Source organism: Pseudorasbora parva, chromosome 6, assembly GCF_024679245.1.
Source record: "Pseudorasbora parva isolate DD20220531a chromosome 6, ASM2467924v1, whole genome shotgun sequence".
Taxonomy (NCBI): domain Eukaryota; kingdom Metazoa; phylum Chordata; class Actinopteri; order Cypriniformes; family Gobionidae; genus Pseudorasbora; species Pseudorasbora parva.
The window spans coordinates 15018353-15037751 of NC_090177.1; the positions used below are offsets into that span (position 1 = coordinate 15018353).

Below are 19399 nucleotides of genomic sequence, written 5' to 3' on the forward strand. Positions count from 1 at the left end.
TTTTGAGTTTATTGAAATTAAAAATTTGAGTTGACACAATGAAGGAAATTAGTTTAATAAATAGAAACTCTAAATATTATTGTATCTGAACCACATAAAAAATGTGATAAATCATGAAAATTGCACTATTTGGCATGTTTCACTGCGTCATCATCTTTTAATAATCTTTTAATAAAGGTTGTCGAATCTCAAAAAAAAATTTCATTGTATTAACTCAAAATTTTAATTTCAATGAACTCAAAATTTAAGGCAACCAGGTAACTTTTTTTCTAAATAATTTTTTACAATGTATGTATATATATATATATATATACACACACACACGCGCACGCGCACGCGCACACGCACACGCACGCGCACAAACACACACACACACACACATATCAACATATGTTTTTACATTGCTTTAACTCATTAAAATAAGCTAGGCGATTTTCAACTTTATTTGTAAGTTATACAAGATTTAACTCATTTTTAAAAAACAATTTAACAGAATTTAAGTTTAAATTACTTAAACATCCAAGTTGACAGTACCAAAATATTTAAGGAAGCAACTTTTTTACAGTGTAGGTGAAAAATGACGTGGACATGTTCTTGACATTATGATTGTGACAAAATAAAAAGTATATTACATACTAAAGAGCCACTCTGTATACTCGATTCTGCTTCATTTGGTTTCTAAGGGACATCAAATTGGGTATATCTTCAAAGACAAATGCTTTGGCATCATTAGTTCATCATTAGTTCTGCTATCCCTTCACACTCAGCTTGTTTGTAAGTTTGTTTGTTTTGTTTTGAGTTTTTTTCTTTTTTTTCTTCAATAAACTGCCATGAAATCTAATTACCCTGATTAGTTTGGCTTCATTCCGAAAATAAGCTGCAAACATGACACAGTGTCATTTGACAAAGTCTATTCAGCTCGCAACTGTATGAGGCAAAGGGGAGAAATGATAAGAGCGGCTGAGAACCAATCAGAGGAGAGCGGGAGCTGGTATCGGTCATTCTGAACCACCTGACTGGTGCTGAGAGACGCTTTGCTTGTGGCTCTGCCATTCGTTTCGCAATCAAAACACACAGGTGGAAAACAGATAGCCGTAAACTAAACGTCTAATGAAACGCTCCAACTATCTGATAAGGAAGAGATGCCTTTTAGAAGAGATGTGAGCCCATCTGTGTTTGAAAGGGAACGGGAGAGGAAAAGGAAAGATAAGGAGAGGAAAAAGGAATGAAAGAGAAATAGAAAGGATATGAAAAAGGCAGCATTTAAAGTGTATTTTTAACAGAAACAGAGATACTTACAAAAAACTACTATTGTATGCTTTTTTGTGCATATTATAATTCAATTGTATTTTCTTTTGGCATTACTTTGGAGTACCATGTCAATATCATGGTACATTATTATGGTAATCTCAATGCATTATAGGATTTCCATCAGATATCATCACCATGGTACTGCAATAGTACTCAGACAGTAAGAAAGCACAAGAGCTAAAGCAAAATGGGGAAAAAAAGAGCAAACGTGGGAAACTATTTTATTAAGTACCCTGACAGGTGTCAAAACAGGGTTGAAAGAGCAGATCAGATGGCACACTTGCTGAGCACAATGGAATAATGGTGTACCGCGGGGATTCCTTTGAAGTGTTTCACGTTTTCTCCTTCTTACTGCTTTTATTTGCTTTGAAATGACTACGGCTCCGGTGAGCCGGGAATCCAGGTTATCATGCAGTGTGCGCCCCCACAGAGCTGAATCATAGTGGGAATGAGCTCGGAGCAAACTCACATGTTCAAGTTAGAAAACTCCAAATCCATCCGACTGATGCTGAAGCATTCCACGGCACCTTCCAGTGCAATGTTTAACACGGTACTGTACTGCATTGTAAATGTGCACTATGTAGTATTTTTGCAGTGAAATATCCAAAAACTACTAGGCTAGTGTTATATTTTGTTCAGCTAGTTCTTACAATATACCAAATGTTACCAACTATTTGTAAATTGAGAAAATTGCTATTTTAACCAAGGAGCTGGGATGTCTGAGGGATTAGTCTGTCAATTGCGTCATCTCTGCGTTACCCTCGGTTGCCAGAATTATTTTGGCTGAAGCGTTTTTCTCTTATCAGTGTGCAACAAGTGTCACAGCCGCCGCTGAGCGAACGCGCAGAGTAACATCCTGACATCATTTTAAACACACTTAAATGTATCTAATACGATAAACAGAGCTGCGTTACCTCATACTCATGACCGGAAAAGCGGAAATGGCGCCCGCGACTCTGTCCCGTTATAATAAAAGTCCCGCTGCTCGTGAGCCGTATGTTGCAGAACAATCGCTCCAGTGGTCTTTCTCTGCTCCCTCAACATTCGGTCTTGATCTGCCTCATACTACAGCAACGCTAATAATCACATCCATTAACATGATTCTGCCTGACTCCTATCCCGATTCCCACCGGCTGTGAGGTGAAGAACACGTCCCAGGATTCTGAGCTCAAACCTGGCATCATCAAACTACGCCTTTGTTTTGAATAGGCGCCCTCTAGCGGACAGAAAAATGACAGAGTGTAGCTTTAAATTCATGCACGTAATGCTAGAAGATTCCATGATAAGGTTATTTTGCATATATCTGAGAATTAGCCAAGTTGATGGTATTAGTTCATAACCAAATGATAATAAATAAATAAAACAGAAAGTAAATAAATAAATAAATAAATTAATTAATTAATTGTAATTAAATAATACATAATTTGCCTACATATAACTGTTACAAATTAAATTCAAAAGATTGATTACAAAGAATAATGATATTTAATCATTTATACTGATGAACCAATATAACAATATATATTCTTTCAGTAACACTTTATTTTAAGGTGATGAAGTTATGCTACTACATGTTATTACTATAGTAATACCAGAACATTGTGCATACTTTAAAAGTAACTAACCCTAAACCAAACCCTAACCTTAAGTGTAAACATAAAAAAATAAAAAGGTGCACAAAATATTAAAGTGTAACCCTTCTTTCTCAATAAATTGTAACTCTAAATCCAATTGTTAGGTAAATTAAATTGTAGGGTAATTTTATTATTTTAGGGTTCAATTCTCACTATTAATTAATTGCTTATTAGCATGCATATTACTAGGATAATGGCTGTTTATTAGTACTTATAAAACACATATTCTGCATTCTTATTCCACGTCCAAACCTTAATTCAACCAAATACATAAACCCAAGCTACAAAAATGACCTTACTATATCTATTAATAAGCAGTAAATTAGGAGTTTACTGAGGCAAAAGGAGCCTGGCGTTTCATTTTGGTGTTTATATCTTTATTAAAGAAACTGAATGTTCGCCTGCTCCCACCTCCTCCCATACAAACTTTGTTACAATATTGTTAACATTTTATGAAATAAAATGGTAACACTGAAATATATGTAGTAATTCAATGAATTATTCAGCACATCATGTAATTAGAATAATATTTCAAACTGACCAGGAGCTGACGATTGATATGAAATGGACATGGCAATGTAGAGAGATGCTGTAGTATTGTTGGGAAGCCGTGCTGAGGGAAAGAGGAGGGCTTTTTTTGGCTCTGGTATCTGGCAGCACTGCTCTGCTAGTCTGCTGTTTGTTTTGCTCAACTGCTGCCTCTAGCAATGCTCCTGCAAGCAAAACATGATATCTGCTGCTCTTTTCTTCCTCGTTCTCTCACATTCTCTACTACTCTCTCTCAGTCTGAAAGAACCTGTGGGGCGATGCAGAGACGCTGCTCATGGAGCGTTAAGCAGAGCCTGCACTGCAAACACAGCAAATGCAGCCCACTTCTATGGACTTCGGAGTTGGAAATGAATTTAAATCGCATAGGAACCAATTTTGTGGTTGAAACGTTAGAGACGAATGTTCTACACATGTTCTACACCAGAGGTTCTCAACCCCGGTCATCGAGGGCCACTGTCCAGCAGAGTTTAGCTCTAACCCTGATCAAACTCACCTGCCTGTAACCCTGAAGGGCTTCATTAGCTGGTTCAGGTGTGTTTGATTAGGGTTGGAGCTCAAATCTGCTGGACAGGCCCTCTGGAATGCCTGTTCTACACAACGCCATTAAAATATCTAAAAGTAACCTGAAATGCCATGGCATGTGAATTATAATAATCATTCAGTACTTCTTTGTAGACCACAAATGTACTAAAAAGCATTTTTTTTATACCACTGTAGAATTCTTGGAGTACCATCTTTTAATTATGTTTGATTGAGTAATTGAATTAATCAAACATATCTCAATATTTGAGAGAAAAGCACAGAAAAGCCTCCAAATTAAGCCATTTTAAATGGTACATGAATTTCAGTACCATTCAGAGCTGACTAAAGTGGTGCTATTGTTCTTCACAACCCTAAAATTTAGTTCTGAGGTTCATTCATCACAGCCACTGTCAGGATTGTAGAAACAACAGCACCGCTTTAGCCGGTCGTTAATGCAGTATCACTATTGACTGAGCTGCTAAATGACTTTGACAAGCCTGTTATTATGTCTAACCAATTGCTATCAACAATTTAAGGGCAGCATCACCAAAAAATCTTTAAATCCTAGTAGCATTTTAATTACATATTTTGGAAAGTCTCGTCAGGGTAACAGATGAAGCACTGAGCTGCCATCTAATTAGGCAGTCTGGAGCTCGTTGACTAGTAAGGGCCGAACGGTGAGGGGGAAACAACTCGTGGATCCATCCACTCCAAGAGGAGCCTTTTGTCGAATGAAAGGGACTTTGAAGTCTAAAAGGGCTTTAGAGTGTCCGCCCACATGGGCCTGGAAAATAGAGCGCCACTCAAAACTTAGCAAGACGTGGCATAATACAAACCAAAACTTTATATTAGAAATTTCCATATGGCTAAAAGGTAAACATATAGTTCGTGGGTGATTTGAAAGAGTAATAAGTCTTAAGGAATAGGCTAGTGTTGGGTTCACCTGTTTTGGACTGAACGCTTGCTTTGCCATTTTTAGAAAAATATTAAACTTGAGATGCTGCCCTAAAATTGTCATGGTTGTGGTTATGCTTGAAACAACATGTAAGAGAGGACATGGACATCCATTAATGTCTATGGATGAGGAGATGATTCTTTAAAGGAAATTAAGATAATTTTACCAAAAAAAAACATTTTTTTACAAATAGGAGTAAAATCAGTACATAAATCAGTACATTCTAATCAATACTAGTAGGGGTAGGAATCGGCAGATTAAAAAAAAAAAAAAAAAAAATTGGAAACATGATATAGAAGGAAAGCATTGACGTCACTTTCCCACCGGAACACAGTCAGAACCGAGTGGCAGAAGATCAGCTGCATGACTGGAGTTAACAGGGGAAACCGTGAGTAAAAAAAACGGTTAGCGGTTTAAACTAAAGGTTAAACCATATAATGGTATAATGGTTTGATATAATGTTCCTTACAACTTATCAAAGATCCAGTGATCCATGGATATTGACATTGTGTTTCCTGACATTTATATGAGCCTGATTTCGAAACATAAATATTTATCATTGTCAGTCATCACAACTTCAAGAGTAAATCCTGCATTTATATGCGGATGGACCTATGTATTGAAGTATGCACGTGGCTGCTTGTCAAGATTGGAAAACAAAAGTTTTATTTAAATTCTGAACATAGATCTATTAATTATTCTGTGCAACAAAAAAAGCTACCTCCCAGCAGTCACTTGGACCAATAGTGACGTCTCGTTCTTATCCTCTATTGCAGCACCTCTATACCTAGTCTCTCTGAAACATGCTGAGTTCTACAAAGCCCCTCCTTCCAAAAAGCTCAGAGTGATTGGCCTGTAGACCCTCAAACACCTCAAACATATGTCAGAAATGTAACATCCCTTACTATAATCGGAAACTTCAGCTTCCAAGGCTTCTGAATCAAGCACACAGTTCATAATAATGTTGTCGAGTCGGATTCTGAAAATGCAGATAAATCGAGTCAATCAATTGGAACCAACTGTGCAAGCACGACTTAAGCAGATCGTTTTAAAGACTTTGTCTATAGTCGACGTTGTACTCTCCCAGGTTCAGGAGGCTGTCCTGTGTAAAATGCTCAGGAACAGCTTAATAAATACATCTTAACCTCTGATTAACCTCCGAAAGCAAAATCTGTTTTACTTTTGCATCTGAACAAATGACGACAACACAACAATTTACTGAAACCTTGTCTTCTATCCTCAAAATCCTTTCGGCAAATACAATAAAATAACACCGTTAAAAATCTTTTAAGGGCCCAGTAGCACTGGAGTGAGTTAAAACCGCATGAGAAACCTGGTCCTGGCCGCGTATCCTTGGGCACCACCCAAGACTTTGCGAGTGTTCGCACCATCTCCTTGACTCCTGAATGTAAAATTCATCTTCGGTCTCCATTAGGCAGACAGACGCTGAGGCATCTGGAAATTAAGATTTAATACACTTTGAATAATTAAAGCCACAGATCAGTGGCAGCCTTAGATCCCTCCGAGAGGCCCAGTGCCAGAGAGAACGGGAACCGGGGGGCTTTGAGCTCTACTTGCAACACAGCGGGATGGACCGGCATCAAACAACAAAGGTGAGGGTGCATGGCAGGGTCCCCGTTCCTGCTAATTGCCTTTCTGATTAATTGATTAATTACAGTGAACCCTCATCGTTGTTATCCTGAGAGGAGGAGGCGGTGGGTACGATGAAGGTGGCATTTGATATGGAGCAGCTCAAGGAACTGAAATGACACGAGGTGAGGCATGCATTCTTGGCACGGCCGCTGGAATACTGATCCAGAGACGGCTTTTCAGAGCTCCATCCTCGGCTGTTTGTAGTGCAGTGCTGCCCGGGATCAGAGGCACGGGAGACGGGACTTAGCAGAGTATTTGAGGGAGCTGGGCAGACATTTCAGAGTGTGAGTGAGTGAGAAAGAGAGAGAGAGAGAGAGAGAGAGAGAGAGAGAGAGAGAGAGAGAGAGAGAGAGAGAGAGAGAGAGAGAGAGAGAGAGAGAGAGAGAGAGAGCGCAAAGGATGAAGAAACGCCTGACAGCCAAACGGGACAGACGGTAAATCAGAGCTGGATGGAATGTGGATGCCAGAAGTGGATGCTGCTCTCCTCATGCTATAAGAAACAAAGGCCAGATCAAACCTGTGCAATTCAGTTTAGTGCCAAATGGGGGTGAGGAATATATGGTGGCCCCTGTATGAAGGTCATTTATTAATCAAATACAATGTTTGTTTGTTTTATTGAAATTATTCAAGATCTATAAAAGACATGCATACAGACCAAAGCTAAAATAAGGTCTGACACAAAAGCACCACGTCCTATTTAATGGAATACTAAAATGCTGCGAAATGGAACATGGCACTATGTTTAGATATGCAGAAAGTTTAGGACGCCTTTGTTATTTCTCATCTTAACTACGAGATAAGACATGTCCAGGTCACATTTCACCCCGAAATTAAGAGTAAAAACTACAAACTACTCACACGCACGCACGCACGCACGCACGCACTCACACACACACACACACACACACACACACACACACACACACACACACACACACACACACACACACACACACACACACACACACACACACACACACACACACACACACACACACACACACACACACACACACACTCTCCATAGGCGTAATGGTTTTTACACTGTACAAACCGTATTTTCTATCCCCCTACACTGCCCCTGCCACTAAACCTACCCATCACAGGAAACATTCTGCATTTTTACTTTCTCAAAAAAACTCTTACTGTATGATTTATAAGCCTTTTGAAAAGTGGGGACCGCTGGCTGGTCACCACAATGTAGGTAATCTCAGGTTTTGCTATCCTTATAGGACACACACACTCACACTCTCACTCACACAAAAGTAAAATAAATTATATTGTTCATAAAAAATAAAAAAAGATTATTTAAAGACTATTATTTTATTTCAATATTATTTTCATGACAATTAGTCGCATTTATCCCTAAATAATTGTCATTATTCTTAACGTTGATTTTGATTAAATTCTCATTAATGTTAAACAGCATAAATCTGAATAAATATCATTATTTTGTGCTACAATAATGAGAATAGGGTTATTTATTTTTGCATTGCAGTAATATGGAATGTGCATAATTGTCATGGATATTATGGAAATTCTATCTATCTATCTATCTATCTATCTATCTATCTATCTATCTATCTATCTATCTATCTATCTATCTATCTATCTATCTATCTATCTATCTATCTATCTATCTATATAATATGAATGGGTTACTGACATGAGGTGCATATTTTTGTCTGCATTATTTAATTTATATGACATAAATCGCTTTGTTCTATAAAATCGATTTAGTTTGAAATAATTTTTAATATTAAATAACATTTAACTAATCCATACATTATTATTCTTTTTTATCTTATACCTCCATAACGTCAGGTGTGCAACTGTCCAAATAAATGAACAGGCTAAGAAAACTATTTAAAATGGTGTTTTAATAATAATAAATAAACTAAATACTACATACAACTATTTGGTTGAAATGCCTGACATAACTGTCAAAAAATACATTTAAAGGGATCATCGAATGCCCATTTTCCACAAGTTGGTATGATTCATGTAATGTCTGTAACATACTTTAGTTAAAATTCTGCAATTTATGTGTAAAACAACATGCTTTTTACCTCCTCAAAAACAGCTCTGTTCACAGCCATTTTGGTGCATGTCTCTTTAAATGATAATGAGCCCACTCTTCCGTGGGGCAGACAGTGTACAACTGGCTGAAGGCGGAAATATCCTAATATGGGACAGTCCGTCAGCAGTTGTGGGCGGAGCATGAGCAACATGACATCATACAGCTCCGAAAATTAAAACGGCCTGATTATTGAGTGTTAAGGCTTTTTGAGGATTAAAAAAAAGGAGTGAATGGATTTTTATCATTGTAGGGAGGTTGTGTCGCAGACACTGCAAAACACATTTTTATGCAAACACCATACACCATACGAAAGTGAATTTTGCATCCGATGACCCCTTTTAACACTTTGAAATGTTATTTAACAACTGAAACTTAAAACCTGTTCATGACATATGCATTACATCAGTTTTAAAAAAAACACCTTTTTGAAGCTGTATATACACTACAAATACAGAAATGGGGTAACGGTGCAATTCAACTAGTTTCTTTTACAAAGCAGTAATGTTTCATTGTAGACATTATGATAGTTCTAAAAAGGTAATTATGGGCTCGCATGACAAACAGAAGAGAAATCTAAACGCATTATCATTTTTAATTAAGTCCCTCAAAATGAAAAGGAAGAAAGTATAAACACGATGGATGTCCTGATAAAAAAAATAAAAAAAATTCTCTTATCACCTCAACTGTGCAGTTTCCGTATTTGGCTGGAACCGCCTGATAATACACCCTTCTTTCAAGAAGACAAAATAACAACTTTGTTTTTGGTGTCTGTGTAGGCTTTCTTTGAATTATCATCTTGCAGACAACTATATTACTGTCTTATACTCACACCTACCCGAAAAGCTTTTGAAATGCTACGGATAAAATATTTGCAGGAAGCCAAGTTATTTTATTACCAAACAACAATACAATAGCTTTGAGCAGAAAGCTTTTAATGCTAACAGCTCCGTATGAATTATGAGAGCTATATACTGTCCTATATACACTACAAGTCTTAAAATCACATATGCAACAAGCTCAGGACAAACACCCCCACAATCCTCTGCTTTTCCTGCTATTATCATGGGTGACATGTCTTTGTTTATGAGAGCAAACACAAGGCAGAGCATTACTGAATCACACGGTTCCCGCGGGAGCATCGAGGAGTTCCTTGGTGATATACCACCCTATGACTTATTTATCAAAACCCCCATTTGTCTCATCGGAGACGCACACTAATGAGTCTCAAATGAGGGAGAGAACGCAGCCGTAACACCAGTTTCATCATCCTTAAAACAAACTCCATTCATTACGCTTATGGACTGGGCGGCTCTGACTCAGTAGGGTTTGGATGAAAGAGACGAGGAGAAAACCAAAAGATACTTTGGCAATGTTGAATTCCCAAGGTGAGTAAGCATTCAGTCTCTCTGGTCCATTTACGGACAATCGATGTGGGTACACTGTGAGCATGTCAGCATGACAATAAATGCTATTTAGGCTGGAAACAGAGAACAGTGTAGTGTACGCCGACCCCACCATTTTTCCAAAAGTCATTTTTTTTTTAAAATATTCCAGCATTGCACGACCTTCTGCGCGGATCTGTGAAATGCTTGGGCACTTTTGGCACTAGCAAAGGGCAAAACCGCTGTCCAAGTGTGACTAAATGAGCTGGCCGACAGCTGGGTTCACAAATAATGAATGCTGGAACAAATGTGTTAGCTGTGCTATTTGTTTGTTTGTTTATATGTATGTTTATTTCTCCTTGTGGATTCCTCAAGTGTGGCTTACTGAAGCAATTTTCCGCCTGGTCAGATTTAATGTGTTCCTCTGTTTATCCGCTGTCAGGCAAATGTTGATTTATATACATTTGATTTGCAAATGTGACTCATTACAATCGGTGACTGAACGGTTTATCTTTCATGTCTCAGAGAGGATGTCTGACTACCTTTTAAAGGTATGGGTCTTCACAGACTGAGCAGTAATAATGACACAGATAAAGTTATTTGGAAAGGGATTGTGGGAAGTGTATATGCAGTCATATTTGTGGGAACTGGATGGATGGATTGAATCGATTGAATGATCAGTTGGTTTGTTGATCGAATGATTGATCAGTTGTGGTTGGTTTATCGATTGATTGATCGGCTTGTTTGTTGGTTGATCGATTAATTGTTCGGTTGGTTGGTTGGTTGATCGATTGATTGATCGATCGGTTTACCGGTTGGTTGATTGATTGGTTTATCAGATGGTTGATTGATTGGTTTATTGGTTGGTTGATTGATTGGTTTATCGGATTGTTGATTGATCGTTTTATTGGATGGTTGATTGATCGATTGGTTTATTGGTTGGTTGGTTGATCGATTGGTCGATTGTTTGATCGGTTTGTTGGTTGGTTGATCGATTAATTGATCGCTTGGTTGATTGATCGGTTGATTGGTTGATCGAATGATTGATCGGTTGGTTGGTTGATCGATTGATTGATCGGTTGGTTGATCGATTGATTGATCGGTTGATCGATTGATTGATCGGTTGGTTGGTTGATCGATTGATTGGTTTGTCGATCAATTGGTTTATCGGTTGGTTGCTTGATTGATTGGTTTATCGATTGGTTGATTGATCGATTTGTTTATCGGCTGGTTGGTTGGTTGGTTGATTGATTGGTTTATCGCTTGGTTGGTTGATTGGTTGATTGATTGGTTTATCGCTTGGTTGGTTGATTGATTGGTTGGTTGGTTGATTGATTGGTTTATCGATTGGTTGATTGATCTATTGGTTTATCAGTTGGTTGGTTGGTTGATTGATTGGTTTATCAGTTGGTTGGTTGGTTGGTTGATTGATTGGTTTATCAGTTGGTTGGTTAGTTGATTGATTGGTTTATCGATTGGTTGATTGATCGATTGGTTTATCAGTTGGTTGGTTGATTGATCGATTGGTTTATCAGTTGGTTGGTTGGTTGATTGATTGGTTTATCGCTTGGTTGGTTAATTGATTGGTTTATTGGTTGGTTGGTTGGTTGATCGATTAGTTGAATGATTGATCGGTTGGTTGAGTGATCTATTGATTGATCGGTTGGTTGATCAATGGATTGATCGGTTGGTTGGTTGATTGATCAGTTGATTGGTTAATCGATTGATTGATCGTTTGGATGGTTGATCGATTGATTGATCAGATGGTTGGTTGGTTGATCGATCGATTGATTGATCTGTTGGTTGGTTGATCGATCGGCTGGTTTGTTGGTTGGATGATTAAATGATTGGTTTTATTCGCTGGTGTTAACCTTATGTTCGGTTTGTAGTCATCATAAGAATGCCCCTAGGATTCCAGAAATGCTGTCTAGGCCCTTCACTCGGTTTTGAGACCCTGCTGCCGAAAATAATGAAAAGTAATCTCCGAAAATCTCACTTCACCCACAAGTTATTAACCGTCGCTACCTGAAGACACCAGATGTGAAACACCTATCATTCACTCCCTGCCTCAATTCCACACCTTCACCCACAAAACCCTGTCACTATCTCACCTTCATCCTCCACCCAATAAACACCAAATACCACCAACCTCCATGTCAAGAGCATCTCTTCCAGTGTTTATTAGTCTCTACACACGTCATGGCTGCTTCCTCATGGTCACACTGAAGCTGTTTGGGCAACTGAATCAACAGGAAATCTGAATTCAGGTCATGATGTAATGACATCGAGCTAATGTCCAAATCAATCTAGGCAAAATATTAACTGTCAAAGAAAGAATTTTCTAGCGGAAGGATGATACTTAATGAATTTACATTTACATTCGTTCATTCAGCAGATGCTTTTAACCGGAGCAATTTTAAAAAGGAATCTGCTTAATAAAATAATGTTTTAATGAAAAATTGTGTCCATGATTTGTATTATGCAGTAACCATTTCACAAAATCAATAAAGCTATAGAGGCCATTATACATAATGAATAAAGTCAAGGATAAAGGGGTTAAAGGCATTTTGCTGCTCACTGCTATAAAAAATGCTCTTTAATGTTGACTATTCACAATCCACACAAACATCAACATAAATATAATGTTAAACGATGCATGAATACTATAAAAGGAAAAAGAAAATGTTAATGTCAGCATCATTCTGAGAAAAAAATACTATTGTGAAAGGTCCGATGAATTAACTCAATGTCCCACATTTAAAGAATTTAATTTATTTCTATAATAATAATATTAATAATAGGTTTATAAAATAAGACTTAAAGTACTCGGGTGCACAATACAAATGAATTCATTGACTCTGTAATGAGCTGTAATCCCCAGGATCAACTAATATTGAGGAACTGGATACTGCAGCACAACAGGAAGGTGTTTGGGAGTGAACACTGATAAGGCTGCGTATAAAATTGTAAACATTTATGTACATTACACCCGAATGCCCCTCTCAATGGCAAAAGCACTGTTTAACAGCTGCAGTGTGCATGAATAGCCCCCTGGTTGACTCGAAACGGTTTGAGATACAAATGCTCCCCTGAGATGGCTTTGGCAGTCGAGAACAGGCATGTGGAGGATTGATGCGCGTGTGCGTCGGTAATCATAACCCACTGTACGGGCGTAACGCCGCCTCTCGCACTTCCAGCGCTCATACAAAAAGGAGGGAGAGATGTGATTGATATTGGTTTTTATGCAAATGTAGCATTTGTAAATGTACAACACGATACCATTTGCATAGTCATTCAGTCAGTGCCGTTTATAAGTGCATTAATCCAGCGCGCTCTCCTTAGAACAGCTGCTCGCACAAAGCCAGAGCGAAAAGAACAACGCTCGCAAATGGAACATGACCGCCCATGTGTGCATCTGTATTTTTTGGTGATGGGTCACAAACATGAAAAGTAATTTTCTATGAAATGAAAGAGAGCTGTGCACAGAAAGGGCGTTGTATGTAAATGTATGCATTGTATTAGACAGACTGACCTCAGACATGTTGACGCGGCCCTCCTGGAAGGAGCAGTCGTTGGCATTGTGGGTGCACATGTGGCGGTATTTACACCAGTGACATGGAAAGGAGCCATTCACACAGGAGAGACACCTATCGAGAGAAAAAGAGTATTATTCAATCATTAATTCCAGTTACGCATAGATGCATTCTGTTTTAAACCATGACATTTACACAAGACATAGCTCATGTTTCTCTTTCATCAGCATTATAATCTAGTACTTCGTGCAGTAATGTGGTTTAATTCATATCAGCATAGTAAAAAAACATGTGTTGTCCTACATGGGAATAAATCATTTAATTCAAAAAAAGAGGTGTGCCTCAAGGCGCAATGCTGGGACCACTTATTTTTTCCATTTATGTAAATAATCTACCATTAATTTACTAAAATTGTCAGGTTCAACTTGATGATTCTATCATAAGCGATCCATGCTGGCAAAATGAGTCAAATGCGCACAGGACAATTTTTTAGTTACAAGCAAAACGAGAAAAAGTTATATTTTGATTGATTTTGAAGTTAAGCCCTCGTCTAGCATAAACATCTAAAAGTATCTTTATTGTTATCTGTATAGTTTTCTGAGAACAGTACCTTTCCTGTGTCTGTGAAAACAATCTTATTCATGCTGACTGACAGATCCAGCGTGTGCGCACAAAGACGCCTCCTACAGAGCGGGATCCGGATATACACATATACACAGAATTACAGTATTTCACAATATCTGCCTTTGTGAGTATGCATGCAAACATTATCTGTTATGTCTTAAGTGAACGTTTGGTTAACTGTTGTTCTGATGTGTAACATTAATTTAGATCTGTGCTGTACACTAGGTCTAAATATATAGACTCTGTTTTTATTATTCTTAATCATATATATATATATATATATATATATATATATATATATATATATATATATTTTTTTTTTTTTTTTTTCTTCCTATAGATATTGGTTTGACACATTCGTTGAGTGTCAAATGACCTGGTTTTATTGCCAGAGGTTTTAAAGTAACTCAAAAATGTTTCTTTAAATTGACTCGATCCACTTCAAACAGATCATACATAATTTTGTCGATTTTTAATAGAGAGTGTAAAAATAACAATAACTACATTTTGAAAATTTGCTCATTGGGACTCATTTTGCACGCATGGGTCACATATATAAATCTAATTTTGGCTTTTGGATAATATTTTGGTGCTTAATAAGACCAAGTACCATATTCAGATTTTTGGTTCTAGACAAAAACTTAAATAAAAAACAGTACTCCTTTGCATAAAGTCAGTACTATTAAATATATTAGTGTACGGTTTGATTCTGAACTTTCTAAAATATGAATCATGTTTTACACTAAGTCAACTTTGGAATTAGTATTTTACATCAATCTCAAATGTGTCTATCATACAAGAAAATTGTTTCTCAACAAATATTTTCACCTCTTGATTATTGTGTTGTTGTTTATCAAACAGTTTTACTTGTTTCACTTAATACAGCATATAATAATCTTTTCAGATTTGTTATGGGATGTTCTTTTTTTTTAGTCAGCGATGTACAGTATGATGCACTCCAATGACCACCTCTGCATGTAAGAAGACTTATTCATTTTATGTTTGAATATTACTTTGTACCTTTTTTTGCACCAAGTTATGCATTCTGCCCAGACTTTTCTCTTTGTGGCAAAAGAGCTTTTGTGTTTAATAAAATACACTGGAATAATGTACCTGCAGACATTAGATCCATTACATCATTTTGGATGTTTAAACAATCTTTTTTTTCCATCTATAATGGATGATAATTTTTTGTCCATCTTTTCCATCATATATATATAAGCTTGTTTTCAGAGCACCTTAGCCCTAGTACCCAAATATAACACCCTATATAACACCCTAGCAACTACCTAGCAATGCTCTAAAACACTGCAGCGAGGAGTTCACTAATTTATGGGATTGATAACCTCATTCTACAAGCAAATGACCTCCCAAAAAATTAATGTAGTGACATCAGCATTAACAAAAGATCTATGCAGTGTGTACGAAACTGAACTGAATAACTAGTTGTTTGTTAATGACACATTTAAATGCATATCAGAGATGTGTCATACCCCGGCAACCGTCCATTACACCCCATTACCAACATGGTTTTTCAAACAAATCTACCTCTTTTATGTCTTCTCTTTCCATCTTTCAAGCCGAGGTGACAAAGTGCATGTGATGTGAGATTGAGACAGATCAAAGATGTGTCAGAAAGACGGAGTGAACCAACGTGCTCATCAAACAGCAAAGGAAAAGAAACCGAAAGATAAGACGCATACACACAAACACAATCCATTCATTCAGGTATCACACACAGCGAATGGCCAAAGAGCAAAGCTTCAGATTCAACAGTTTAAAGTGACATTTACATCAACAACACGCTGATGATTTGTTCGTTTAAGACATTTAATGACTGAGCCCACATTTGACAGAGTTGGCACCTCAAGGTGAAACAAATAAAATGCCAGACGCGTCACAAACAACGCTGATCTGTCAACTTTCCACACATCGCACTGAGGCAAAGGTGTAGGTTGGCTTTGTTGCTATGGATACAGAGGAAGATTTTGTTGCCGTTTGGCAGAGGAGGACAAGGACGCTGGTCTGTACTCTAGACTCAGAGACCCGTCTCAAAAAGTCACAGCGGAAGAGTTGCGTGGGTGCAGTTTCTTATGCATTCGGCAAGAACTTCAGAATGAACTGAGCTTGACATAAGTGGTGGAAACAGATTTGTGCAGTATTTCTAAACCATTTCACAACTGTATAGTACAGGTAGTACGGACACATGCACACAGTATCGGTGATTGAGACAGTCATCTCAATATAATATATTGTGTGTATATATAAATATTATATATACAGTCAAATCAAAACTTAATTCATGCACCAGATTGAATTATTTACCAGTGGGTGTAGGACACTATAGTTCGTTTATGTAAGTGAGGATAGCAAAATAAAGTTAACTGACATTATACCCCAAAATTCTTCATAAAGTAGACTACCAGTACTAAAATTGATAAAAGACACTTTGACCTGACCATGTTTTGCTGAAGTGTTGTTTCTTTAATTGCTAATGCGACCTTTTACTCCAGACTGAACAAAATAAAGCATTGATTGGTAATTGGTTGACCTAAATTAGTGTTATCTCATTGTGTACTTAAATTTAACAGCTGACAGCTGATTGGTTGACTGTAGTCCATTAAATAACACCTTTCTATGAAAGTTATCTGACATTATCAAGATGAATTAGCTCTGACAGTTTAACTGTGTTTTTGTCATATGTTATTACCAGTAATGGAATCATGTGAGAAGATGTTGAAGGTGTCTGAATACATTTTGGTTTGACTGTATATATATATCTGCGTCCAAGTTCTACAACTCAATTGTTGAAGTACGGTCTACACAAAGTGCCCCTTCCACAGTATTTTAAGACATTCCTCGAGCTCCATGTAGTTCAACGCTCCCGAATCCTCAGACAGACTGTGCTTTTTTTTTTTACATCATGAAAAGGCTTCTGCGGTCAGTGAGAGCATCACAAAGAGGCGAGAAGTGCGCTCTATGCCTCGTCCCTGTCTGTGCCAAATGTTCAAAGGCTTACGCTTACGTCCACTGCTGGTGCATGATAAAGCTTTCTCCTCACTCTGCTCCGACTACATCCGGTGAATTAACGGACTAGCTGAACCTGACGAACAGAAATAGAGAGATTCTAAGGGAGGGGAAGGGAGAAGAGAGTGTGAAAAACAAGAAAAACGAGGATGAAACAACAAAAAGAAACAGACAGAGAGAGAAAGTGAAGACAGCAGAGCAAAAGGGGATGGGGTGGGGGTGGGGGTGTAGGGAAGCATCCACTAATGAATGTCACCATTGGCACACTTTGATCTTGTATTATTCAGATCTTACTTCCTGAAGAGGCACCTACATTACAACCCATCACTGCTGACACGCACCTCAAAAGATCCATGTCATCCTCCCTACTGCCAGTACTGTAACTGTGAAACAAATCAAACTATTTTATGACTAAATAAACTTTTCTTTAAAAATGTTCTCCTGAAGTTTTCTAGCAACATAATTAAAATAAACAAAATGGTGTCATACATACATACATGCATACACACATACACACATACATACAGTCCCTGACAAAAGTCTTGTCGCATATCTATTTTCTAGAAATACCTGATATTAACCTGACTTTTAATTAATTCATTGGTGTTAGAAATAGCTCACATGAAAAGCTAAAACCCTCCCAAATGATGTTTAATGCACTGAAATAAATAATTTTCACAGAAAAAATATTTATCATTTAATCAAGACAGAAAGGTCAAATTTTGGGAAGACAAAAGTTTTGTCGCCTATACAGAAATGGAACAAATTTACTGCAAATACAAAAATATGTCAGCAAATTAAGTTGTGGTGCTGTGAGATCCAAATTTAATATCTTGTATGACTTCCATGAGCTTGAAGGACTGCATCCATGCGGTTTGGCAAGGATTCATACAATTTATTGATGAAGTCATCAGGAATAGCTAAGAAAGCAGTCTTGCATGCCTCCCAGAGTTCATCAATATTCTTTGGTTTCGTCTTCCATGCGTCCTCTTTCATCCTACCCCACATATGCTCAATGATGTTCATGTCTGGTGACTGGGCTGGCCAATCCTGGAGCATCTTGATCTTCTTCGCCTTGAGGAACTTTGATGTGGAGATGGAAGTATGCGATGGAGCACCGTCCTGCTGCAGAATTTGGCCTCTTTTATGGTTGGGAATATAAGAGGTAGCTAAGATTTCTTGGTATTTTAGACTATTGATGTTGCCTTCCACCCTGCAGATCTCTCGCACACCCCCATACTGGATGTAACCCCAGACCATGATTTTTCCGCCACCAAACTTCACTGTTTTCTGGGTGAATCTTGGATCCATTCTGGCTCCAGTAGGTCTCCTGCAATATTTGCGGGGACTGTGGTATAATTCAACAGAAGATTCATCTGAAAAATCCACCTTCTGCTACTTTTCCAGCGTCCATCCTTTGGCCTTGGCAAATGCCACACGGTTTTTCAATTGTCTTTTGTTTAGTGCTGGCTTCTGGGCACTGATTCGACCATGGAGGCCATTTCGAGACAGAATCCGACAAACTGTTCTGGTTGACACAGGGACTTCAGGTGACCAGGTCTCGTGGAGCTCTGCTGCAGTGGAAAATGGGCTGGCCTTGGATTTTCGAGCCAACAAACGGTCCTCTCGAGCAGTTGTCTTGCGGGGTCTGCCTGACCTGGGCTTGTCAAAAACGTCTCCAGTCTCTTCAAATCTTTTTTTAATCCTCTGTACTTGAAGCTGAGACACATTGAAGGTGTCTGCCACATCAGCAGTGGATCTGGTCTTCAGCCTCTTGATAATCAAAACTTTAGTCTCAGGGTGAATCTTAGGCATGTTTGCAGAGGTCTAGTTGCAGTTGATGTGAAGGTAGCGTACTGGGGTTCTTTTTATACACACTTGAGACCTAATTGATCCATTATTAGTCACAGGTGACGCTCATATGAAAAGGTGACACCACTTATGTCTCTGCAAAAATTGACTCAATGGGCTTTACCAAGCTGTGAATATTAGAATACTTTTTGAAAGTTTAGTTTTTCACTGAAACATTATCACAAAAGCTGGTGGGATTAAAATGAGCCATTTCTTGTAAAAAAAATCTTGATTAGAAATATATTTCAGCGGCACTTTAGGTCAATTTGTACACAAGC

At 37.9% G+C, this 19399-nt stretch overlaps 1 protein-coding gene across 1 annotated transcript in view; it reads right to left on the reverse strand.

Moving 5' to 3' along the window:
• plxna1a (plexin A1a) overlaps positions 1–19399 on the reverse strand; it is a 259133-nt gene that overhangs the window by 91355 nt on the left and 148379 nt on the right. Inside the window, exon 9 of the mRNA XM_067445763.1 lies at positions 13619–13733. Coding sequence (XP_067301864.1) covers positions 13619–13733 — 115 coding nt within the window. The remainder of the gene's footprint in view (positions 1–13618; positions 13734–19399) is intronic.